Source organism: Phyllobates terribilis, unplaced genomic scaffold, assembly GCF_046119375.1.
Source record: "Phyllobates terribilis strain yellow unplaced genomic scaffold, ASM4611937v1 Scaffold_7__3_contigs__length_470593459, whole genome shotgun sequence".
In the NCBI taxonomy this organism is placed as follows: Eukaryota; Metazoa; Chordata; class Amphibia; order Anura; family Dendrobatidae; genus Phyllobates; species Phyllobates terribilis.
This window is the reverse complement of record NW_027362767.1, coordinates 140839049-140866569: the sequence shown is the minus strand read 5'-3', so window position 1 is coordinate 140866569 and position 27521 is coordinate 140839049. Positions and strand designations below refer to the sequence as shown.

At 42.4% G+C, this 27521-nt stretch overlaps 1 protein-coding gene across 1 annotated transcript in view; it reads left to right on the top strand.

The window, feature by feature from the left end:
* The first annotated feature begins 264 nt into the window (after positions 1-264).
* The window catches only part of LOC141153985 (Fc receptor-like protein 5), a 42746-nt gene continuing 15489 nt past the window's right edge, over positions 265-27521 (top strand). The window contains exons 1-12 of the mRNA XM_073639333.1: positions 265-388; positions 3561-3581; positions 3864-3884; positions 3995-4252; positions 4381-4647; positions 5489-5770; positions 6880-7125; positions 12263-12523; positions 19446-19727; positions 21192-21443; positions 21661-21924; positions 23366-23659. Of these exons, the coding sequence (XP_073495434.1) occupies positions 358-388; positions 3561-3581; positions 3864-3884; positions 3995-4252; positions 4381-4647; positions 5489-5770; positions 6880-7125; positions 12263-12523; positions 19446-19727; positions 21192-21443; positions 21661-21924; positions 23366-23659 (2479 nt within the window). The 5' untranslated portion in view covers positions 265-357. The remainder of the gene's footprint in view (positions 389-3560; positions 3582-3863; positions 3885-3994; positions 4253-4380; positions 4648-5488; positions 5771-6879; positions 7126-12262; positions 12524-19445; positions 19728-21191; positions 21444-21660; positions 21925-23365; positions 23660-27521) is intronic.

The following is a 27521-nucleotide window of genomic DNA, read 5'->3' as shown; positions in this document are numbered from 1 at the left end:
AGACAAAGGCAGGGGTGGTTCTTCTAAATAACCGGTCACCAAAGAGTGGCTTCTATTTGTACAGCCGAGGATTGTTGGCTTGCCCCAGAGACTAGTTTGGGTATATTCTTCTGAGCACTGTACACACCACTAGCTAAGCCATATTCTGAAAATTCAGCCTCCAATACTAATACAATGACTTAGAACTTTCTGAGGAATCATGTGAGTGGTCAGTAACAAGATGCTGAAGCAGCTTTGTGTCCAGAAATCCAGGAGCCGTCCCTCCACTTTTCAGGAAACCAACATTTCATTTTTTTCATATGCTTTTCCTACAGCAGAAAAACAACATCCATTCAGCCACAGATAAGCCCAGGCACCATGTCAGCTCTAGTCCTGTGTCTGCTAGCCTGTGAGTATGAATGTATCTACTTTATTATAGACTTATTGTTGTGTTATACTGTTTTATAGCGCTAATATACTATTATCCTTATACTATGATGGTCATGCATGGAGTCATTGTGTCTGATAGATGTAATAGTATTACAGATCTAGTCTGTGGAGTAAAAACTTTTTTGAACTTTCTGAGACACAGAAGATATATATTCTATATTACATGCATTGTATATTGTGATTATTCCACTTTGTAGTTTTTAGTGTACTTAGTTTTGTATATTTTATTATATTATTTACAGCTGTAAAAAAATGCCACATTACACAATAATAGTGCAGTGATAATTAGTTACTCATCATATCATTTTACATCAGAGTTAAAAAGGATATATAAAAACATTTAAATATAATTTTTTGACCCATTGTCCAGAACAGGATGCAAATAATTTACCACTACGACAAGTGTCGGAAGGACAGTTCTTTGTTTCGACCCAAATCCCCTAAAATAAGTGCAAATCAGCCATGAAACCTGAATCCCTAACTGACACTTTACTGTTCCCTACCGTGTTGAATATCTATATTTTCCACAGGGTTAGGGGATTGTGGGCCCCCAGATTTGGAAGATGAATCTCTTATCTAGGCAGGATGTTTCATCTTGTGCACAGAAGATATTGTCAAAATCTCTAAAATCTCCACAGAATCCAAGGAATTGGCCAAAAATCTAACCTGGGTTTCCATCTTGGGTGGCATTTTTGAAGATCTCCACTCTATGATTATTGGTGGGATGTCCACTCCTTCTTGAATCTCTTATTCGCAAGCCTATTTGATGATTACATGAAACCATAGGGACTAAGTTATGATAAGCTAGTACAATATCACAGGAACCTTTAAAAGAAAAGTAGAAAACACATTTGCCAGCAGAAGACCTCCTGCCGAATTGAAGACCACAAATATTTGTGCAATGCTTCACTCAAGTAGAACGTCTTCACAAATGCCAATGGCTACTAGTCACGTGGTGTCAACATTGGCAAAGCTATATCTATCCTTCTGGCTTCCATATGGGAGCTAGGCACTCAAATGAACAGTTGTTGCCTCGTTCACTATCAGGCTCATAAAGTCCAGGGGTCTCATGGAAAAAGTGGAGACCTTCCAGACTCTCAGAAGAGTTGAAAAATCTACCAAACGAAGTAGAAGCCACCTGAGACCTCTTAGTAGAAGGCAGCTCTTGTCCTGAAGGTTTTGTTGCCATGAGGTCAATCTCCAGTGTCCAGAGTTGCTTTCAAGGGCCAGAAAATGTGAAATCAAAAGATAAAAATGTGATTTTTCAACTGGAAATGGTCTATGAAGTTTAATCTCTCCGAATAGTGACCATGTAGAAAAACTAAGATCTTTCTGTGGTTTTGACTACATAAATATAAAATATATAATAAGGCATAATATACACTGTGTGCAGAATTATTAGGCAAGTTGTATTTTAGAGGATTATTTTTATTATTGATCAACAACTATGTTCTCAATCAACCGAAAAGACTCATAAATATCCAAGCTTAGTATTTTTGGAAGTTGGAGTGGGGTTTTTTAGATTTGCTATCTTGGGAGGATATCTGTTTGTGCAGGTAACTATTACTGTGCAGAATTATTAGGCAACTTAATAAAAACCAAATATAATCCCATCTCACTTGTTTATTTTCACCAGGTAAACCAATATCAGTGCACAAAATTTAGAAATAAACATTTCTGACATGCAAAAACAAAAAACAAAAAAATTAGTGATGAATATAGCCACCTTTCTTTATGATGACACTCAGCAGCCTTCCATCCATAGATTCTGTCAGTTGCTTGATCTGTTTTCGGTCAACATTGCGTGCAGCAGCCACCACAGCCTCCCAGACACTGTTCCGAGAGGTGTACTGTTTTCCCTCCCTGTAGATCTCACATTTTATCATGGACCACAAGTTCTCTATGGGGTTCAGATCAGGTGAACAAGGGGGCCATGTCATTATTTTTTCTTCTTTTAGACCTTTACTGGCCAGCCACGCTGTGGAGTAGTTGGATGCATGTGATGGAGCATTGTCCTGTATGAAAATCGTGTTTTTCTTGAACGATACCGACTTCTTCCTGTACCACTGCTTGAAGAAGTTGTCTTCCAGAAACTGGCAGTAGGTTTGGGAGTTGAGCTTCACTCAATCCTCAACCCGAAAAGGTCCCACAAGTTCATCTTTGATGATACCACCCCATACCAGTACCCCACCTCCACTTTGCTGGCGTCTGAGTCGGAGTGGAGCTCTCTGCCCTTTACTGATCCAGCCTCTGGCCCATCCATCTGGACCATCAAGAGTCACCCTCATTTCATCAGTCCATAAAACCTTTGAAAAATCAGTCTTAAGATATTTCTTGGCCCATTCTTGACGTTTTATCTTATGTTTCTTGTTCATAGGTGGTTGTTTTTCAGCCTTCCTTACTTTGGCCATGTCCCTAAGTATCACACACCTTGTGCTTTTTGATACTCCTGTAACATTGCAGCTCTGAAATATGGCAAAACTGGTGGCGAATGGCATCTTGGCAGCTTCACGCTTGATTTTCCTCAATTCATGGGCAGTTATTTTGCGCCTTTTTTGGCCAACACGCTTCTTGCGACCCTGTTGGCTATTTGCCATGAAACGCTTGATTGTTCGGTGATCACGCTTCAAAAGTTTGGAAATTTCAAGACTGCTGCATCCCTCTGCAAGACATCTCACAATTTTGGACTTTTCAGAGCCGTCAAATCTCTCTTCTGACCCATTTTGCCAAAGGAAAGGAAGTTGCCTAATAATTAAGCACACCTTATATAGGGTGTTGATGTCATTAGTCAACACCCCTCCTCATTACCGAGATGCACATCACCAGATTTACTTAATTGGTAGTTGGCTCTCAAGCCTATGCCGCTTGGAGTAGGACGACATGTATAAAAAGTATCATGTGATTAAAATACTAATTTGCCTAATAATTCTGCACGTGGTGTAGAACAATATAATAAAACATTATGATAAGCATCCTATAATATATGACAATATAACATTACATTACATACAGTATAAAAACATAATAAATATATCATATAATATATGATATAAAAAACAATAATATATAATAATATAATAAAGCATAACATGATTGATTCATTGAAGTCTTGTCTTTTTCTTTTCACGCAGCAACTTTTCTACCCATTTTCGGTGAGTACTATTGTATTTTGTCAAGTCAAAAAAGGTATTATTGGTTCTTGACAATTGGGAAAAACGATGGAGAGGTTAATTTACTATTAAATGGGCATAGACAGAACATGGAAGAGAGGGGTTGAAGAATTAAAAGTAAAAAAGAAAAGAGGGGAGTCTTGTAGTGACACCTCTATCCTTAGTATTTATTATTTATGACACATTTTTGTAGAAATATTTTAGTAATCAGATTTCTCATATATTGAATTAACATTTTTCTACCCGTTTTGTTATTTTTTTTAGCTGAAGACATGGAAAACCCAGGTAAGCTGGTAAATACAATGCATAGATAGGTAGAACATGCAAGCTCTATGCATAGATAGGTAGAGCATGTGAGCCTCATCCTAATATTGGTGTCTTCTGCCCTATCTTAGATGTGGACAGGCCGGTGGTGTCCTTTACACCTGACTGGAGAATGATGTTCTATAATGAAACTTTGACCATATCTTGCCTCCACCCGTACAATGTGAAGGACAATGAGACGTACACTTGGTACCGGAATGACATTGAAATGAATGTAAATCGACAGAACTTCACTGTCTCCTCCATTCAGTTGTACGATCGGGCAGTCTACCAGTGCCAGACCCGCACCAGTTTGAAAAGTGAACCTGTTCGACCACATGTAATAACAGGTGAGACAATGACATGTATAATATCTGCTCACCATTATATCAGTCGTGTTTGAAGGTGGAGAGAAAAAGATAACAATATTTTGGTCATAGTGTAACATCGGTCTACATTTCATGCATCCTTCCACCAGATCTTACCATACTGAGGGTCTCTCGCTACGTCTTCGAAGGTGACATCCTAACCCTGAAGTGTGACAGTCGGCTTGATGTGAATACAACCAATGCTCAAGTCTCGTTTTTCAGAAACTATGAATTAGTGAAACCTATGAGCTATGAGACACATTTATTTATTGGGAAAGTGGACAGAACTGTGACTGGAAGATATAAGTGTTCGAAAAAAGCCATCTTCAAGAATGAAATAAAGGAGTCTGCAGCTGAAGAGCAGATTGAAATCACAGGTAATGTCTTTTTCACCTTTGTATATAATGTTCATTGTGATTCTTAGTGGCACAGACCAGAGAAGACCTATAGCACCTCGTTTTCCATGACTCTGAATTGTGTGGAGGCACTTAGCTGGCCCTAGGACATGTGTGTGTCTAGTCAGTCCAGTGGTTCATTGTTATTCTTAGTGGCACAGACCAGAGAAGACCTACGGCATTTCATTCCCCATGACTCTGAATACGTGGCAGCACTTAGCTGGCCGTAGGACTTCTGGGTGTCTAGTCAGTCCAGTGGGTCATTGTGATGTTTGGTGGCACACACCAGTGAAGTCCTATGCCACCATGTTTACCATGTTTCTGATTTGGGGTAATGTAGCTGGTGTCCAAACTTTGGTGCCTCTAGGCAGACTAGTGGTCGATTATGATGCTTGGTGACACAGACAAAAGAAAATCTATAGCACCTCATTTCAATTTTCTGATTTGAATTGAGACACTTGAACTGTTCCAGAACTTTTGAGCCTCTAGCTATCCCTGTGGTCCACTGTAATGCTTGGTGGTACAGACCAGAGAAGACTTAAATGATTTTGTTTCCCATGATTCTGATTTGGGGTGAGACACTCAGTTGGTCCCAGAATTTTGGTGTTTATCTCCAGCCCTGTGGTCTATTGTGGAACTTGGTGTTTCTTCTCCTTTTAGGAGAAATTTACACTACCAAGATAGCACACCGACTAAAAATAAGGTCATGGCAACGCAATGAATACCATGGACCATACCATTATGATTCAGCCCTCAGTGTGTTGTTTTTAGCTTACTGTGTATAGTGTTACTAATTTATTTTGCCTTTCCCAATCTCTTCCAGAGTTGTTTTCGCCTCCAGAAGTAAAAATAAGTCAATATCCAATATTGGTGGGGATGGACATGACCCTGACTTGCATGACAACTCTTAATCCTTTTAAAGTAGACACAGAATTAGAATTTGCTTTTTACAGAAATGGTTGGCATGTCCGAGAATTTGGGTCCTCCAATAAATACACAGTTCAGTTTGTTCAACTGGATGATTCTGGGGATTATACATGTGAAGTAAGAACAATAATGAACAGTGTGAGGAAGACGAGTAAAGAACTGTTGGTCCTTATACAAGGTAAGTAACTCTACATAGCTCTTTGCATTAGACAAGAGCAAGATTGGAGTTGTTACTCACTTCATTCTTGTAATACTCTGATTCCTACCACAACTAGAGAATGAACCAAGCAGGCAGCACAAATTTACCTACAGCAAGACATTTACCATTACCGTGGTTAGAGTTGAGGAACTCACGTTGTAGACTGTGTCTAAGCATAAGGCTCCAGCAGGCATGTACCCCTGAAACTGATGCACGGTAAAGTGCACATTCGCTCTGCCGGCACCATTATAGCCCTGCGACACACACCAAATCCTGTTTTGGGGGGGTTTGGACGTAAGCACCCAGGGGCCACCGAACGGGTGCCGGAATGAAATGTGAAAGCACCCTTAGCGTTCCTGCAGCCAGTAGAATCGAAGGCAATCCAGCTCACAGGCACTTGATAATTTCTTTATTTACATGAATATGGTACAGAGAAGTAAATCAAGGCTTTCATGATAAAAATGACGTGTTTCTGGTGACAGTCGCTGATACAGTTTCCTGAAGTCTTTCTGCAGTATATTGAAAGTAGAAGTTTTGAAGGACACTTTTTTGTCATACAATGAAAGGATATGAACATCAACGTTGGATTCAAATCAAGGTGACGGGTGTATTAATATTCAATTTGTGAAAAACTGTTCAGGGTTGGGTCTACTAGTTTTGGATTGGGATTTAACTTGGATAGACCCTTGATTATATGGTGAAGGGTTGATCCATTCTTCACAATTAATCACCTTGCAAAGTGGCGTCCTCAGATTATAGTTCCCTGGATAGTTTTTCTAGCTCAGTAGATAAACAACGGATGGATCATATACTGTACAAAGCAAAGGGTCAATGTAGACGTCTGATGTCCAAACACAAGATATGGGATATAGGTCGGGAAAGGAGGGGAATCAATAACAAGGTCCAAGTCAATGTTCTCATCCTCAATATATTGGAGAAGGTCCACTGATGCATTGTCACATGTGACTAATAGTTGTGGTTATGCAACAATGGACCAAACCATCTTATCAAATAAAATATAGGATTGCTTTATATGAATATGATTATTTTAATAAACAAATATAAATGATATTGTGTTTTTACGATAGAGTCCATTAAGCCTGTGCTGTCCGCTAACCCAAACTGGAACAAAGTCTTTAGATTTGATCAAATCACCTTGACATGCAATGACCAGACGAGCACAAAGTTTTCTTGGTATAAAGACAAAGTCAAGCTACGCTGGACTGAAAGGACGCTAAAAATGTTAAGTACTAGCGACACAGATATTGGACATTACCAGTGCCAGGGCGAATCTGGTGAGACGAGCAACCCTATTCATCTGGATGTTTTCTTTGGTAAGATTAGCAGTTCAACTCCAAAATCTTTGAAGTTTAGCTACTGCTGATAGGGCAAAAAAATATACAGTGGCATGTAAAAGTTTGGGCACCCTTGGTCAAAATTACTGTTATTGTGAACAGTTAAGCAAGTTGAAGATGAAATGATCTCTAAAAGGCCTAAAGTTAAACGTGACACATTTCCATTGTATTTTAGGCAAAACATATATATATAATGTCATATTTTACATTTTAAAAATTGCAAAAAGGACAATGGGTCGATGGAAAAGTTTGGACACCCTTGGAGATTTGTGTGCTCAGATAACTTTGACCAAGGTTTCAGACCTTAGATAGCCTGTTAGGGTTATGGCTTGTTCACTATCACCATTAGGAAAGGCCAGGTGATGCAAATTTTACAGCTTTATAAAAAGCCAGCCTCCTCTAACCTCGTGCCAAAACACTGCAGCCATGGGTTCTTCTAAGCAGCTGCCTAGCACTCTGAAAATGAAAATGGTAGAGACCCACAAAGCAGGAGAAGGCTATAAGAAGATAGCAAAGCGTTTTCAAGTTGATCTTTCCTCAGTTCGAAATGTAACTAAGAAATGGCAGTTAACAGGAACAGTGGAGGTCAAAATAAGGACTTGAAGAACAAGCAAAATTTCAGTGAGAGCTGCTCGTAGGATTGCTATGGAGGCAAATAAGAACCACCGCTTGACTGCAAAAGACCATCAGAAAGATTCAGCAGACTCTAGAGTTGTGGTACATTGTTCTACTGTTCAGAGACACCTACACAAATATGGCCCCCATGGAAGAATCATCAGAAGAAAACCTCTCCTGCATCCTCACCATAAAATTCAGTGTCATAAGTATGCAAAGGAACATCTAAATAAGCCTGATGCATTTTGCAAACAAGTCCTGTAGACCGATGAGGTTAAAATAGAACTCTTGGGCCACAATGATCAAAGGTACACACGTGGTCAAAATTGTTGGTACCCCTCGTTTAATGAAAGATAAAACCCACAATGGTCACAGAAATAACTTGAATCTGACAAAAGTAATAATAAATTAAAAATCTATGAAAATGAACAAATGAAAGTCAGTCATTGCTTTTCAACCCTGCTTCCACAGAATGTTTTTAAAAAATTAAACTCATGAAATAGGCCTGGACAGAAATTATGGTACCCCTGAAAATAATGTGACAAAAGGGACATGTTAAATCAAGTTGTATTCACTAATTAGCATCACAGGGGTTTACAGTCTTGTAATCAGTTAGTGGGTTTGTATATAGGGCTACAGATACTCACTGTGCTGTTTGGTGACATGGTGTGTACCACACTCAATATGGACCAGAGGAAGCAAAGGAAAGAGTTGTCTCAGGAGATTAGAAAGAAAATTATAGACAAGCATGTTAAAGGTAAAGGTAATAAGACCATCTCCAAGCAGCTTGATGTTCCTGTGACTATAGTTGCACATATTATTCAGAAATTTAAGATCCATGGGACTGTAGCCAACCTCCCTGGATGTGGCCGCATGAGGAAAATTGATGGCAAATCAAAGAGACGGATAATACGAATGGTAACAAAAGAGCCCAGGATAACTTCTAAAGAGATTAAAGGTGAACTTCAAGCTCAAGGAACATCAGTGTCAGATGGCACCATCCGTCGTTGTTTGATCCAAAGTGGACTTCACGGGAGACGACCAAAGAGAACACCATTTTTTAAAAAAAATCATAAAAAAGCCAGACTGGAATTTGCCAAACTACATGTTGACAAGCCACAAAGCTTCTGGGAGAATGTCCAATGGACAGATGAGACAAAAATGGAAGTTTTCGGCAAGGCACATCAGCTGTATGTTCACAGATGGAAAAATGAAGAATATCAAGAAAAGAACACTGTCCCTACTGTGAAACATGGAGGAGGCTCTGTCATGTTCTTGGGCTGCTTTGCTGCATCTGGCAAAGGGTGTCTTGAAACTGTGCAGGGTACAATGAAATCTCAAGACTATCAAGAGACTCTAGAGTGAAATGTGCTGCCCAGTGTTAGAAAGCTTGGTCTTAGTCGCAGGTCATGGGTCTTGCAACAGGATAATGACCCAAAACACACAGCTAAAAACACCCAAGAATGGCTAAGAGGAAAACATTGGACTATTCTGAAGTGGCTTCTATGAGCCCTGACCTAAATCCTATTGAGCATCTTTGGAAAGAGCTGAAACATGCTGAAACACGAGACAACTGGAGCAGTTAGCTCATGAGGAGTGGGCCAAAACACCTGTCGAGAGGTGCAGAAGTCTCATTGACAGTTACAGGAATCGTTTGATTGCAGTGATTGCCTCAAAAGGTTGTTCAACGAAATATTAAGTTAAGAAGAACCATCATTTCTGTCCAGGCCTATAAAAGAAGTTAAATTTTTTGAAAAACATTCTGTGGAAGCAGGGTTGAAAAGCAATGACTGACTTTCAGTTGTTCATTTTCATAGATTTTTTATTTATTATTACTTTTGTCAGATTCAAGTTATTTCTGTGACCATTGTGGGTTTTTCTTTCATTAAACGAGGGGTACCAACAATTTTGACCACGTGTGTATGTGCAAAGAGAAAAGAGCACAGAATGTCATGAAAAGAACATCTCGCCAACCATTAAGCATTGGGGTGGATCAATTATGCTTTGAGGTTGTGTTTCAGCCAATGGCAAGGGGAACATTTCACGGTTAGAGGGAAGAATGGATTCAATTAAATTTCAACAAATTCTTGATGAAAACATAATAATATCTGTAAAGAAGCTGACGTTGTAAAGAGGATGGCTTCTACAAATGGATAATGATCCTCAACACACGTCAAAATCCACAATAGACGACTTCAAAAGGTGCAAGCTGAAGGTTTTACAATAGCCCTCACAGTCCCCTGATCTGAACATCATTGAAAATCTGTGGCTAGACCTCAAAATAGCAGAGCATGCAAGCCGACCCAGGAATCTCACAGACATGGTAGAATTTTTCTTTTTTTGCTCCTCTTTTTCCCAGAGCCATAACTATTTTATTTTTCCATCAATATGGCCATGTGAGGGCTTTATTTTTTGCAGGACAAGTTGTACTTTTGAACAACGACACCATTGATTTTACAATATTGTGTACTAGAAAACGGGAAAAAATTCCAAGTGCGGTGCAATTGCAAAACAAGTGCAATTCCACAATTTTTTTTTTTTTTTTACCATGTTCACTTAATGCTAAAACTGACCAGCCATTATTATTCTGCAGGTCATTATGAGTTCGTAGATACCAAACATGTATAGGTTCTTTTTTATTTAAATGGTGAAAAAAAAAAAAAAGTTTAAAAAAAAAAAGGCGCCATATTCCAAGACCCGTAGCGTCTCCATATTTCAGGATCTGGGGTCGGGTGAGAGCTTATTTTTTGCGTGCTGAGCTGTCATTTCTATTGATACCATTTTGGGGTTGATACGATGTTTTGATCAATGTTGCAGCGATCCAAAAAATTTAATTCTGGAGTTTTTCTTCTCGTTACGCCGTTTACTGATCGGATTAATTATTTTTATATATTGAAAGATGGGGCAATTCTGAACGCAGCGATACCAAATATGTGTATTTTTGTTTGTTTTTTGAATTGTTTTATTTTGAATTGGGCGAAAAGGGGGGTGATTTGAACCTTTATATATTTTTTATTTTTTTAATATTTAAAATAAAAAAATTTCACTGGCTTCAGTAGTCTCCATGGGAGACTAGAAGCTGCGATCATCCGATCACTTGCAAGGCTTCAGCGCTGGTAAGTGTAACAGAAATACTCATCTGCTATGAGCGCTGACCATGGGGCGGCGCTCATAGCAGTTCGGCAATGACAACAACAGAGGTCTCCTGCAGACCCCGGGTTGTCATGCGAACCCATCTGTGGCCCGTGATCATATGACAAGGGCCCCGATGGGCAGGGTTTGTGACGCGCTTCTGGCGCGATTATTTTAAATGCTGCTGTCAGAGATTAACAGCGACATTTAGCATGTTAGGGGCACATGAATCAGCTGTCATGTGCCTAAAAAGGTGTGGGCTCAGTGCTAGAGCCAGCACCAAAAAGGGGGAGGCAACCTATGACGTACCTATATGTCATAGGTCATAAAGGGGTTTAACCATGCAGGGTGCTCAAACTTTTGCATCAGCCCATTATCCTTTTTGTAATTTTTAATATGTAAAAGATGACTATATATGTATATTTATTTATTTTTTATTATTATTATTTTAAAAAAACAATTCTTGCCTAAAGGAAATGTGTCATCTTTAACGTTAGGTCTTTTAGAGATCATTTCATCTTCAACTTAATTAACTGTTCACAATAACAGTAATTTTGACCAGGGGTGCCCAAAACTTTTACATGCCACTGTAAGTTAGTATGGTTGAATAAAGATCAGTGGAGTTGAGGATTAATTTTCCTCCAGCCAGAATTTGTACAAATTCTTGCACAAATTTTTCATATGACTTTTAAGACTAAAAATTGCCTTTAAAGATGGCCACACTCAACGATTTCAATGGAACCAGTTGAATACATTCTGACTTATAAAAACTAGAAGATGTTAGATGGAAAAAGACAGGGCTTTTAGCATTTCAACATGCCAGATTGTTTATTTTCAAGGGAAATCAAAGTCCTACAGAGTTTTCTGGCAGCGGCTCACTCCCCCCTCTCTACTGAAGTCACAGCCAATCCGAGCATGCATGTGGAACAAAGCATCAGGGGAAACAGCTGTTGTCCTAATGAGCATTCAGGCAACAGCAATCTAAAATGTACGCCCAACCTTATTCTTATTTTTTTTCCACCTGTATTGACCGCTTAACCATTTTGTTTCTCTTCTGTAACTTTTCTAAGTTAGAAACCATCTTATATATCAACGAGTTTCCTTAAGTGAACTATATACGGTAGGCTGCTCCACTGCTATGTAATAGCATTATGCTTCTGTCTAGAGGGGTCAAGCCTGTAATAATACACAACAGTAATCTCCAGGCTTTAGGAGCAGCTTACTGGCATTGACCATTAATTTTTCTATTATGTTAAAATAATTTATTTTTGTGCTTCCAATCTGGAAACAGATAATATCAGTGATCAAATATTAAGTGGTTTTAGTAATATATAAAGTTTGTCTTTACAGTTTTTCCTCTTTATTCCAGTATGGCTTATCCTACAAGTACCTTTTTCCATCCACGAAGGGGACAGCGTGACACTGAAATGTAACATGTGGCGCAGCGGCACGGCTGTTAATACCACATTTTACAAGGATGACAATATGATACAGTTTTTGGGTTCTCAGTCTGACTTAATACTTGGAACTGTTTCCAAAAACGCTACAGGAAAATATAAGTGTACAAGATTTATAAACACGGGGTCTATATCTAAAATCTATGATGCCGAGGAGTATATTTCAGTAACAGGTAAATCTGGGATATTTAGATATTAAGGGTTCATTGTTTTCATTGTATATCGTAGAGTAGTCCTATCAATTTTTTTATTTTATTCAAGGCGATTTTCCAGGTATAGAATATTGATGGTCTGTCGTTAAGATATCAGATTGATGAGCGTCCGAGTCTAGAGCCCATGCCGCTAGCAGTAGTCTCTTCATACCACCTATGTGTATGCCGACTGCTTATTAAGGACCAGAGCAGGTTCCCATTCACTTCAGTGGGTCAATGATCTGATATTGATGACCTATCCTAAGATCATCAAAGTCTAAGGATAAGCCATCATTATCCTGATCATGAAAACCTTCTAAGCATGATGAACACCAATATTTCCCCCTTTCGCAAAAGTCATCCAACTCCTCCATTTGGGTTTCCAAGCCAATGACCCTATATAAGGGTGAGTGGTGCTTTCTACTAGTCCTGATTTCTTAAAATTATTTCTTAGGAAGGAAGGTGGCTTGACACTGTCCACGTCCAACACCATTACCAGTCCACATCCAACATCTTTACCACAATGTAACACAGGTACTTTAGATGCAGTGACACAGAAACACAGAGCAGCCTGTACAGGGTTAATAAACAAGGGGGATTTACTGTAACAGGGTCAATCTCCATGCAGGGAGTAACAGGGGAAATATATGGGGACAACAAGGGAAGTAGCAGGTAATATGCTATAACTGCCAATCCACAGTTGGGCTAGTTGTAGCAAAGTCGACACGGTTGTAATCGGCAGTTTTACACTTAACTGACTCTTGCTCCTCACAAGGCCGTTGCCGGCTGATGCCGGTGTTGCCTTCTTCCAGCTTCCACGCCTAAACAATGCTCCATCTTCTGGCGGCAGCGGGCGGTCTCCGGTTTGACCCGCTGAGCCCCTAGCCCATAACAGTGCACCTCACTTGCTTGGCTCCAGGGATCCTGCATCTCTTCTCCCTCTAGTTGGGCTTGACTCCCACTGTCGACTGCCGCTTTTCCTGAGCAAAAACTCCTTTTCCACCCTCTTCCTAGACATGAGCTCAGCTCCCCGGTCACCTGACTCCTCAGCTCTCTCTCTGGACACACCCCCAGCTTCCCGGTCACCTGACTCCTGTCTCCCAGTCTGTTTTCCCCCTGCAACAAGAGGCACGGCCCCGGCAGTTCCGGATCCCTTGTTCTGAAAGTACTTATACCCCGGTCTTCCCCCTTACACTCCCGCTCTCCTTTAACTCGCCATTCCACGGGCGAGAGTTCCTTTACCAAACGTTCACATTCTTGGACTTCCTGGATGATACATTGCCATATAAATTGATCTTGTTCGTAACGGTGAGGAGGCACTCCTGCTGTTGTCCGTTCTGACCGACGTAACTCAGTTTGACCGATGGGGGGTGCAGGGTCACTTGGATTCCCAATCTCCGCCTGCCCGGTGGCTTCAACCAATGGTGTTCCTTCGCCGCTTGCACTAGGGACTGCAGATAATCGAGTGCTGGGGCTCCGAGGTAGAATCAACAATTCTTCTTCATCCACATCATGGCATGGGGCAACTGTGACAGGACCCTCTCTAGAAGCAGGTGATTCTTCTTCATCCTCGTCATCTTTAGACAGACAGGGCCGCAGCATACAACGATGAACCACTCTGGTAGGGGCTCCTTCAGCCCCCTCGGGTTGAACTTCATACACAGGTCCTTCAGCACCAAACCTGCGCTTCACTCGGTGCGGGGTCCGTTCCCACCGCCTACTCAATTTGCCCCGGGGCCACCTGTCTCGAACCAACACCCGCTTCCCTGGCGAACAGAGCTGTCCCTCGAAGAGGCAATGTCTCATGATGTTTGAGCTCCCGACACTTTTGTTGTATCAACCATCAGAGGGTCTGCAGTCGATGCTGGTGTTCTCGGACCCAGGAAGACATCCCTGTCCGTGGGTAGTCCTCCTCGGGGTCCAGCTCTAACTCGGTAATCTCTCGCCCCTTTCGCCCGAACAGTAAGGTTCAAGGAGTGAACCCCGTCGTACTATTCACTCGGTTGTTGTAGACCCACACCAGCTCGGCTACAAAATCAGTCCATCACACCTTCCGATCTTCCTCCAACGTGCGGAGCATTTGGATCAGTGTCTGATTAAAGCGTTCACAGGCCCCATTTCCTTGAGGGTGATAAGGAGTAGTCCGTGACTTCTCAATCCTGTACAACCGGTGCAGCTCTTCCATCACCCGGCCCTGGAAGAAGGCGCCTTGATCGGAATGGATCCTCTTTGGGCATCCGTACACACGAATGTTGTCTCGGCAGATGGCCTGCGCAGCTGATTCGGCGGTCTGATCTCTGGTCAGGGTCACCACAGCAAACTTTGTGAAGTGGTCTGTCATTACCAGGCAATGTTCATACCCGAGATTCGCCAGTCCAACAGTCAAATAGTCGATCATCAGCACCTCCAAGGGGACAGAAGTCACAATGGTTTGTATGGGGACCCGCTGCTCCGGGGGCTTAACCAGCTCACAGCTCTGGCATCTTCGACAAGTGTCTTCTATTGTTGCTCGCAGTCGGGGGTGATACACCAGCCTCTGCAACCACTGAAATGTCTTCTCTGGTCCGAAGTGAGCCCCTCGTTCATGAGCCTCCTTAGCCACTACTCCGACCAACTTCTCTGGGATCACCACTTGCCAGGTGGTCCCGAACTCTCGCAGTAGCTGTACCCATCGGTACAGCAGCCCGTCTCGCAAACACAGTCTCTCCCATTGTCCCAGCATTTTCAGCGCTCCCGGGGACAGGGTACTCCTCTCCTCTTGACTGGGGACCTGCCTCAAAGCCACCCATTGACGTAATTGAGCAACTTCTCTGTCAGTCTGTTGAAGTCGGACCCAGTCATCTCTTGGCCGCCCTAGCACTTGTTCTTCCGACATCTCTCCGATCTATCCCTGCGCCGCGACCAGCGGTCCCACGAAACTTCGGAAGCTAGGGATCTCATCTGCCTCCAAATCTTCATCGCGGCCATGATCAGGCCGTTCATATGTCATTCTGGAGAGGGCGTCGGCGTAAATATTCTCTGCCTTAGACTGGTAGGCGATTTTATACCGGTACCTGGCCATGCGGGCCACCTATCGCTGCTCCAGGGCCCCCAACTTCGCATTCTCCAGGTGAGACAACGGGTTGTTATCTGTTCTCACCAGTACTTCGGACCCGGACAAATACTCTGCAAACTTCACAGTCATTGCCCAAACCAGAGCCAGCAACTCTAATTTGAAAGAGCTATAATTATCTGGGTTCCTCTCGAAGTCGTGAAGGGAGCGACTGGCGTACGCAATCACACCTTTAGACCATGACTCTGTAGGCGGCTCAGTACTTGCTCCAGTCGCTGGAGGTGCTCCTCGAAGGTCGTGGCATATACAATTATGTCGTCAAGATAAATCAGTGTCGCATCGAAGTTCAAATCGCCCAGGCACCTCTCCATCAGATGCTGGAACGTCCCGGGGGGCGTTAGTCAGGCCGAAGGGCATCCGATTGAACTCGAACAGTCCCATGGGTAATATGAATGCCGTCTTCGCACAGTCATGTTCGGCCACGGGCACCTGGCAGTACCCGCTGACCATATCCAAGGAGAAGTATCTTGCCTTCCCTAAGGCCGACAAAGACTCTTCAATTCGGGGTAGTGGGTAAGAGTCTCGTACTGTACAGGCATTCAGTCGTCTATAGTCCACACAGAACCACAGGGTCCCATCTTGCTTCCGGACCAGGACAATCGGGGCTGCCCACGGACTCTGACTCTCCCGTATCACACCATTTTGTAACATATGGGCTAGCATCTCCTTAACCTCTTTATACATCTGGGGAGGTATCTGCCGGTATCTCTCCCGCACTGGGGCAGCGCTCCCCATGGGAATCTCGTTGGTAATGGCTTCGGTGCAACCAAAATCATCCTCATGGCAAGCAAAGACTTCCTGGTACCGCTCTAGTACCTCCTCAACCTGCTGCACCTGTCGAGGTGAAAGTCCCGTCAATTCAGCCCGCATTCGTTCTAGGATTCTTCGTCCACCCTTCGCACCAGCACAGTGGGATTCAGGCGACACGGTGACCGCCAGACTCCATGGGTCTCCTCGTACAGCGGACAGCTGTAAAGCATCAGGTTGCACCAACTTCTCTGGCATTCCCAGAATCTGGGTTATTTCCGCCCTCAGAGGGAGTGTGAGATCACCTTCGCCCAGATTAACGCACCGCACTATAACATTGCCACCCTGGACGGTGGCCAATGTCCGAGCCACCAGGAGTCCGGGGGGTACTTTGTCCATCGATGATGGTTCTATCTGTACTTCGACCCCCTCAAGAGGTGTGCAGGCCCGTGCGGGTAATGTGAGTACAGTTTGTCCTGGCGGTAAGGTGAGCGCTATAGTTGCTGGTACTATTACTTTCCCCAGGACCTTCCCTTCACTTGACATCTCCTGAGCCTGGGCGGCTCGGATTAATTGTTGAAAAACCCTCCTTTGGGAGGTTCGTGGGTCCCACCGGTCTAGAGGAATCTCCTTCGGCTCACTAATCATAATTTGCCCGATCTCTTTCAGCACATTCATTCCGAGGGTCACCGGGGGTCCACTTCCGGTTCCCCCTGCGACCAAGACGACCCCTTTTTTTCCCACATCTTTTCCACACACTCGGATCTTCATCCACACCACCCCTGCAGCCGGGATGGGTAATTGATTAGCTGCCATGAGTCTAATTACTGGTCCCCATTCAGGCCGTGCTATCTCTGGAAATTGCTGTTGAAAGTAGGCTTCTGTCATCGTAGTCACCTGGGATCCCGTGTCAATCAGGCAGTGAACAGCCTGACCACTCATTTCGACCCAGACAGTCGGGCTGGTGGAAACTAGGTCCTTGGGACTTCCTCTTTTTCTTTCCCATTCTTTTGGCTCCGGGCTGTGTCCCCCAAAACACGGAGCCCGTTAGTTTAACGGCTGCCGCGACAGGGGCCGCCCTCGGCTAGCACAGCCCCTGGCGTAATGTCCTGCGCCTCCACACTTCCAGCAGGTCGTGTCTCTGTCTGTGTAGGGCTGCCTCACTTCTCTACGGAACTCTCCTGCAGGGTGGGGCCTGAATTCAATTCTTTCCCTAACTGGGGCAATCGATCTGGGTATCTCTGGTGTCGGTGCAGGGGCCTTCTTGAGCTTGGACCATTCACTCCGCATCTCCTGTATCTCCTTTCGCATCTCTCGAGCCCATTCCAGTTCAGCTGCAGGCGGGGTGGGTACCTCGTTACTCCGGACCATCCCTGCCAGGGCCATCACCCCCATTTCCTGCTCTCTCACACGTGCCTCCGCCCCCACTTCTAGAAAAGTCATACATGGGTTAGGGCGCAGGCGCTCCCGCAAGGCCTGCTTCAGCTGCACATCCCTAAGGCCTGCCACAAATTGGTCCCTTAAGATCACGTCAGGGGGGCCCATTCCCAAATTCCCCAAGCGTCTTTTCTAGTGATATAGGCATTAACATATTGCGTCACAGTCTCCCCCTCCTGCTGCACTTGGTGAAACAGTCGTATCCTCAGCTCTCCTACATTGGTGGGATCCCCATGCATCTCCTCCAATATCCGCACCACTTTTTCTACAGTATCCCGGTCATGAGGAGGGCAGTAGATCATGGAGTGCTGGGCCTCGCCGTCCACGGCCAGTAAGGCTATTTCGGCTTGCATAGCTGGGGTCATTGGATGCATACGTAACATACTCCTAACTCTCTCAACCCAGTCCCACAGCATCATATTGTCCCCGGTGAACTTTGGGAGATTGCTGAGCATGGCCCCCCGAGGCAAGCTAGATCTAGGGGCTCCCAGGATGGACTGATCTGCAGTGTCTGTGTCTAAAGACTGCATCCTGCCGACTACGCCAAATGTAACACAGGTACTTTAGATGCAGTGACACAGAAACACAGAGCAGCAAGTACAGGGTTAATAAACAAGGGGGATTTACTGTAACAGGGTCAATCTCCATGCAGGGAGTAACAGGGGAAATATATGGGGACAACAAGGGAAGTAGCAGGTAATATGCTATAACTGACAATCCACAGTTGGTCTAGATGTAGCAGAGTCGACACGGTTGTAATCGGCAGTTTTTACACTTAGCTGACTCTTGCTCCTCACAAGGCAGTTGCCGGCTGATGCCAGTGTTGCTTTCTTCCGGCTTCCATGCCTAAACAATGCTCCGTCTTCTGGCGGCAGCGAGCGGTCTCCGGTTTGACCCGCTGAGCCCCTAGTCCATAACAGTGCACCTCTCTTACTCGGCTCCAGGGATCCTGCGTCTCTTCTCCCTCTAGTCGGGCTTGACTCCCACTGTCCACTGACATTTTTCCTGCGCAAAAACTCCTTTTCCACCCTCTTCCTAGACACGAGCTCAGCTCCTCGGTCACCTGACTCCTCAGCTCTCTCTCTGGACACACACCCCCTTCCCGGTCACCTGACTCCTGTCTCGCAGTCTGTCTTCCCCCTGCAACAAGAGGCACGGCCCCGGCAGTTCCGGATCCCTTGTTCTGAAAGTACTTACACCCCGGTCTTCCCCTTTACAACTACATAGGCCCCATTGCTCTGCAGTTCACCATTGGATGGGTTTGAAATTAGAGAAGTCAACTGTTTGTGGTTTCAGAGATAGTGGGAAAAAAAACAAAGGAAGCACCTTACAGGCTAAGCCCCAGGGGTTTTGCTCCATTATGACTTTATTTTGTGTTCTGTTTTTCAAGCTATTAGTTTTATCAAATACTATAAGTTGTACTGATTTATGTTTCATGCTTCCTTATTTCATTTTGACTTCACATGAGATTTCAGCCATGAGCATTAGGAGTACTAAGTAGGCTTCATAATTTAGTTACCACAGCAGATATAGTGACATACTGTATAAGTTTTATTGTGGAATTTCTTACAATGCAATCATTTTATACTTTGTTTTATTTCGTTTAAGAACTTTTTAGTTCTCCGGAAATAGGACTAAATTTACATCCAGTGGTGGAAGGAGCTGACATGACCTTAACCTGTCACACCACCATTAGTCCACTGAGACAATCGACACGTTTGGCCTTTTCCTTTTATAAAGATGGAAAGATTCTGCAAGAATTCAGTGACTCAAATAAATACAAACTTTCATCTGCCCAGTTGGAGGATTCTGGGAGTTATGCATGTGAGGCAAAATCGTCCTCCAATACTGTGAAGAAAAGGAGTGAGACATTATCTATTAATGTACAAGGTGAGGCGGTTGTGTGTCTGGAGGAGAAACATACTGGTTAAGGGTTTTTTACTGTCTTATAAAAGTCAGATTCCTTTATTTAGCTTTGAGTTAAGTTACAAAAGGAGACTGGTAGTATGGGGCAAACTCGGGAAACCAGTTGTACTGTACCATCCGGATATATGACAATATTCTCACCAATCATGGCCACTACCTTAAAGTTATGGGATTCCTGGAGAGCTAAGGCAAGCCCAATTCCATTTTTGTATAGGTGATTTGGACTTGTTCTGAGCTTACCCTCACCAGTTTATGTCACCCTTTTCCCTTATGATGAGAAAAGAATAAGCAATGGATGCTTCTGCCAAAGAAAGGGGTGAAATAGTGTGAACCCAACTTATAATTTCACTAGAGTCACTTCCCCTCATATTGGTGTGGACCAAACAAGGTCTGTGTTATCTTATGGGCAGCTCAGCAAATTTAAATGGAATACCCTATCCCTTAAAAAGAAAAAAAATACATTTTTCCAAGACATGGATTCATTAAGAATAACAAACATAGGCATTCTCACTTGTTGTAACTCCCGTGAATCTAGTCTGTATCCGGTATGAACAAGATCCAGTTGTAGGAAAAATCATGCCAGAAGCACTTCAATGCATGTTTTGCAATCTTCATTAGGAGTTGTCTCAGGGCCAGCTGAGCTAATTAAAAAAATGGCTGTCCTTATCCTTAAAAATATTTTTTCTTAGGCATGGATTCATTAAAAATAACAAACTAAAGGCGTTTTTTTTTAAGAACAGCCATTCCTTTTAAGCTAGCTGAGCTTGCCCCTAAGTAAACTCCTGATGAAGGTTGCAAAGCACACATTGAGGTGCTTCCGGGATGATTTATTCTGCCACTAGACTGGATCCAGTGGTGGAAGGAGCTGACATGACCTTAACCTGTCACACCACCATTAGTCCAATGAGACAGTCGACACGTTTGGCCTTTGCCTTTTATAAAAATGGAAAGATTTTGCAAGAATTCAGTGAATCAAATAAATACAAAACTTTATCTGCCCAGTTGGAGGATTCTGGGCAGATATTCGTCACTTACTGTCACCAGCGTGGATCCAGTCCAGTGGTAGAATAAATCATCCCAGAATCACCTCAATCTGTGTTTCGCAACCTTCATCAGGAGTTTACTTAGGGGCAAGCTCAGCTAGTTTAAAAGAAATGGCTGTTCTTAAAAGTTCTTAGGCATGGATTCATTAAAAATAACAAACTAAGGCATGCTCACTTGCTGTCACCAGCTTGAATCCAACATAGACTGCTCCATTGGTCATGGAAGTGATAACTGCATTGTAAAGAAAACACAGGACGACAGAAACCTGTAATTGTCTGCAGTGGTTCCTATGCCTGGTACAGCGAGTTGACGGATGTTTCTGTACCCCATGTCACAGTTTCTCATTTTCAAGATTTTCATTATCTTATTTTCTTTTTTTTTTAGGTATGGCAGTGGTGTCTTTTACACCCAATTTTGGTAAAATATTGACGGCAGAAACCATGACCATGACATGTAATGTGGATGCCAAAATCAAAGACAAACAAGCATATTTCTGGTACAAGGATGGTAACCAGATGAATATAACTCAGCAGAGCTTTACCATTCAGGATGCACTTGTCAGTGACAGTGGGTATTACCAGTGCCAATCCACTAATACTCATATGAGTGAACCCCTCAGGCTGGATGTCTCTAATAGTAAGTCATTTACGTGAAGAAGAATCTCATTACTTCCTAAACCTTAATGAGGTTGTATGAAGTCAGAAATTTGACCATTTTCCAGAAGCAGCCCCACTTTCCTCCACAGGCTGTGTATGATATTGCAACGTTATGTAGTCCAACAACAATCAGTGAAATGGTGCTCAAAGGCAGGCACATCTTCTAACTCTACACTTTGTGTTTTTATGTCTTTCAGGCAATCTCATTGTGCAAGCTCCTCCATTCATATTAGAAGGTGACGAGCTGACCCTCACATGTCACCATCGTAAAGGTCTAGATTTAGAACGCACTAAGTTTTATAAAAATGGCGCTCTCTTTAAAATTCTGGAAAGTAAATCTGCTATGACGCTAGGAAATGCGTACTATAATATGACCGGGGAATATAAATGCACTAAGAATACCAGGCTGTCTTCTTTCTCCTATGGCTCTTACTCCGCATATCTATACGTCCCCATCTCTGGTAAGATCTCGTATTTTTACATCAATAGTTCTCACAATTAATTAGTGATTCCTTGCTTTATGTTGGTGATTTGCCAGGGCATTGTGCTTGGTGCTGGGTGCCAGATAGACAGCACAGAAGCTTCTTCATGCTGGTCAGGGTACTTAGGGCATCGAATTGTATTTTTGTTTGTAGTGAAGGAGAGTCTATGGTCGATATTATCATGATGGCATCTAAATGGCACGAAATAACAATACCCTACAGTAGCAAGTTCAAAACAGATCCGGGAGACCAGGGAAGAGGTTTGGAGATGTCCACTCTTGCAGAGAGCTGGTTGGTGGATGCTTTGGAGTAATCATGATGAAAGCCCTGTATGGGATGATGACAATTGATGATATTGATTTAGCTCTAGGCTTCACTGAGTCAAAAAGTGTCCAAACTTCGTTACAAGAACCAGGTGTCACTCCCAAATTCCTTGTACACATAAACGCTTACTCCACTGAGTGATCACTTCTCTCTGTTGAGATCATATGTGTCTCTTGGGTGAAACACGATCAAAAGGATCGGGTGTTAGAATTCAAACTGGATGACCCTTATCTCCTCCAACATCATCTGGAATATTGAGTTGGAAGACCTCGATAGACATCAGATGTTTAGCCAATCCCAGCAAAATTGGCCAACTTTATTTGATCAAGACTAGGGTTGAGCGAGTATGTTCTGTCCGAGTATGATCGGGCCGAGCTCCGAGTATTTACAGCTGCTTGGTGATATGGTTGAATCGCTCCCGTGTGCATGATTTGCGACTGTTTGACAGCTTTATTACATGTGAGGAATGTGTAAGAAATAGACATTCCTCACATGTAATAAAGCTGTCAAACAGTTGCAAATCATGCACACGGGAGCGATTCAACCATATCACCGAGCAGCTGTAAATACTCGGAGCTCGGCCCGAGCATACTCGGCGCAAGGGTTAATAGAACATACTTGCTCAACACTAAAGACGTTTCCATTTTTGTAGCCTATAAGTTCATGCTCAGTTTAGTCTCCATTAACAGTAGTTGAGGTATAGAAGATTGTAATATATGGTACCAAAGAGGAAGACGAAAAGTCAGGATCAGGCAAAGGTCTCACAATGGTATACGTGTGTCTTTCAAGAATACCATTTTTTAGAATTTTCAAGAGTAATTGGACTACTGTTGGTGTTTCCCTAACCGGGGCAGTAATCATTCCTTGCTTACATGGGAAAGACGATATCTAACATAGGTATTGATTAGAATCTTCCATCTTCTTCTCTTTGGTTTCTCCTTTATTCTTTGTCCCCTGCTTCTTTGTCGCTTGTTTCTATTTTTCTAAAACTAGACGTTAGAGCTCCCGATTGGAGCTGATTGAATCTATTTTGGCGTAAAGTTAACTTGACAGCATTTAATCAGATTTCTTTTCAACCTTTTTTTTCTTCCCCTAGAATACTTTACCTATCTGGTTCTAAAAGCAAAAACAACTTCAATAATAGAAGGAGATCCCATCACTCTGTCCTGTAATGTCGCTCTAAATCCAACCTTGAATCCTCTCCGTGGTAGCACAAAGCTGGAATTTGCATTTTACAAGGACGAAAAAAAATTACAAGATTATGGTGAACTCTCTACGTATCAAATTGCATTTTCTATAAAGAGGGATTCTGGAAATTATACGTGCAGTGTTAGATGCACAAGTAATGATGTCGTGAAGGTCAGCCAAAAACTTGACATTGACGTACAAGGTAACAAAAAGTGGGATCGGCTAGTTTAGTGGGATTCATGCAAGATTGTGTTTTTCTTTACATTTTATAACTCATTCAGTGTAAACACCATTTTATATCAAGATGCAGGGGCAAATATTGGTGTTGGTGGCCTGGATCCTGGGGTGAACCCCAAATCTTGAGCACAAAAATCACATTGTTCACCCAAATTGAAAAAGCAGCCCCCACACTCAGTAGGTATGGTGGCTGTAAAAACTATGTCATTTAACTCTAGTGTGAAAGAAGTAAGAAATGTAGAGGTACACTGCCGATTTTGCAAGTTTTCCCACCTACAAAGAATGGAGAGGGCTGTAATTTTTATCGTACGTACACTTCACATGTGAGAGACAGAATTTAAAAATAATTAAATTTTATTGCATGAAATAAGTATTTGATCACCTACCAACCAGCAAGAATTCTGGCTCTCACAGACCTGGTAGTTTTTCTTTAACCCCTTTACTCCCGAAAGTTGTTTGCACATTAATGACCGGACCAATTTTTACAATTCTGATCAGTGTCACTCATTTTATGATGTAATAACTCTGGAACACTTCAATGGATCTCACTGATTCTGAGAATGTTTTTTCGGGACATATTGTGCTTCATGATAGTGGTAAAATTTATTCGATATGACTGGCGTTTATTTGTGAAAAATTCAGAAATTTGGCGAAAAAAATTAGCATTTTTAAACTTTGAATTTTCATGCCCTTAAATTAGAGAGATATGTAACACAATATAGTTAATAAATAACATTTCCCACATGTCTACTTTACATCAGGACAATTTTGGAACCAACATTTTTTTTGTTAGGAAGTTATAAGGGTTAAAAGTTGACCAGTAGTGATGAGCGAGTGTGCTAATATATTATGTTGGAGTCCCTGTGTCTGCATGATTTACAGCTGTAAGACAGCCTGAACACATGCAGGGATTGCCTGTTTGTTAGAGAATCATCACTTGCTGAAGCTGTCTTACAGCTGTAAATCATTGAGACACAGAGACTCGAGCATAATATATGAGCACGCCGAAGCTACTCGGTAAGCACCCGAGCATGCTCGGTTAACCCCTTAACCGAGCACATTCGCTCATCACTATTGACCAGCAATTTCTCATTTTTCCAGCAAAAGTTACAATTTTTTTTAGGGACCACATCACATTTGAAGTCACTGTGAGGGGTCTATATGACAGAAAATACCCAAAAGTGACACCATTCTAAAAATTACACCCCTCAAGGTGCTCAAAACCACATTCAATAAATTTAATAACCCTTCAGGTTCTTCACAGGAATTTTTGGATTGTGGAAGAAAACAATGAACATTTAACTTTTTTCACAAAAATGTTACATTAGACCCAAATTTTTTTATTTTCGCAAGGGTGTTGTGCAATTTCTCCTGAGCACACAGATACCCCATATGTTGGGGAACACCACTGTTTGGGCGCACAACATGGCTCAGAAGGGAGGGAGCGCCATTTGACTTTTTGAATGTAAAATTTGCATGAATAATTAGCGGACGCCATGTTGCGTTTGGGGAGCCCCGGATGTGCCTAAACAGTGGAAACCCCCCCACAAGTGACATCATTTTGGAGACGACCCCTCAGGGAACTTATCTAGATGTGTGGTGAGGACCTTGAACCCCCAGGTGCTTCACAGAAGTTTATAACACTGAGCCGTAAAAATTAAATTTTCACATTTTTCCCGCAAAAATGTTTTTCAGCCCCCAATTTTGCATTTTTATAAGGGTAACAGGAGAAATTGCACCATGCAGTTTGTTGTGCAATTTCTCCTAAGTAAGCCAATACCCAATATGTGAGAGAAAACCACTGTTTGGCCACACGGCAGGGCTCGGAAGGGAAGGAGCGCCATTTGACTTTTTGAATGTAAAATTTGCTTGAATAATTAGCAGATGCCATTTCGTGTTTGGAGAGCCCCTGATGTGCCTAAACAGTGGAAACCCCCCATAAGTGACACCATTTTGGAAACTACACCCCTCAAGGATTTTATCAAGGGGTATAGTGAACATTTTGAACCCAGAGGTACGACACAGAATTTGATAATATTAGGTCATCATATTGAATAAGTTGTCATTAGTCTTGAGTGCAAGTGCTCGCTACTTGAGTTTGTATCGGGTACTCAGGTATGCACCAAGTATCATGTGTGCTCGAGTGACATCCTCGAATCCCTGCCCCGCATGTTTCACAGTTATTAGACACCCAAAGAAGAAAACATGCGGGGATTGCTCGTGTATGGCAGGCAATCCCCACGTGTTTTTTTTGGCTGTATAACAGTCGCGAAACATATGTGGCGGAGACTCAAGCATGTCACTCGAGCACCCGCGATACTCGGCGCATACCCGAGCACCTGATGCAAACTCAAGTAGCGAGCATTTGAGCTCAACACTAGTCGCCATATCGGCATCATTTTTATTTTCCTTTACTTTTGAAAAAATCCCAACACAACCCTAACCCTAACACAAACCTAACCCCAACCCTAACCCTAACACAACCCTAATCCTAACCCTAAAACAACCCTAACCCTATCACAACCCTAATCCTAACACAACCCTAATCCTAACCCTAATACAACCTTAACCCTAATACTAATCCTAACACAACCCTAATCCTATCACAACCCTAACCCAATCCCGAGGGATCGATTCACTATAATGAGGCAGCAGAGTTACTCTGGACTCCGTCTGGCCTCTGTTTAGCGGTATCCTTTTTTTCATAGGGTCACAAAACTGTGGCCGACAGCACTTTTATGCATGCCTAATAAAAAGACAGACACCGTGGGATCACAGGCCAGACAGCATCCACAATGCTGCCATCTGCCTCATTATGGGGAATCTTCTGCCGCGGGTTCCGTCTGAATCACGTATTTCAGAGATTTACACAGAAACCTCGGTGTGAGCGCTCAGCGCAGAGCGCAGGATAAATGTGAACCGAGCCTTACTGCGATCTTTGGGAGGCAGAATTAACAAATCAGAAGCAGGTGAAGAAATTGGTTTTATTTATTTTTTGTTCCTCGTGTGATATAAGTGATTAGACGACTTTGTTTTTCAGGCCGATGCGATTACAGCGATACCAGATTTACATCAGGTTTTTATGTTTGCCAGCTGTCACACACTGAAAGATGCTTTTATTTTGCTAAGACCAGTTTTTGCATCGCCATATTTTAAGAGCTATAATTTTTCCATATTTCGGCCAACAGAGTCATGTGATGGCTTGCTTTTGTGGAACAAGTTGACATTTTTACTGGTATGTAACAATTTCTGATCGCTTTCTATGCTGATATTTGTGAGGCAGAATAAACAAAAAACAACAATTCAGGAATTGTTTTTTGGGTTTTTTTTTTTAAGGCGTTCCGCGTATGGTAAAATTGATAAGGCAGCTTTATTCTTCGGGTCAGTATGATTATAGCAGTACTACATTTATATCTTTTTTATGTTTTGGTGCTTTCACACAATAAAAACTATTTTATAGAAAAAAAAATTTTTTTGCATCACTTTATTTTGAGAGCTATAACTTTTTTATTTTTTGGCTGACTGAGCTGTATTGAAGCTTGTTTTTTGAGAGAAAAGATGACGTTTTCAGTGGTGCCATTTTTATTTACATTCATTTTTTTATCGCGTTTTATTTCACTTTTTTTGGCAGTATGATGATAAAGCACCATTTTTTGCTTCGTTTTTCATTTATTCTTTTACTGTGCTCACTAAAGAGGTTAACTAGTGAGGCAGTTTTATAGGTCAGGTCGTTCCGAATGTGGCAATACAAAAATATGTGTACTTTTATTTTTTGTTTTTTTTTCATAATATTTATTTATGGGTGCTATATATATATATATATATAT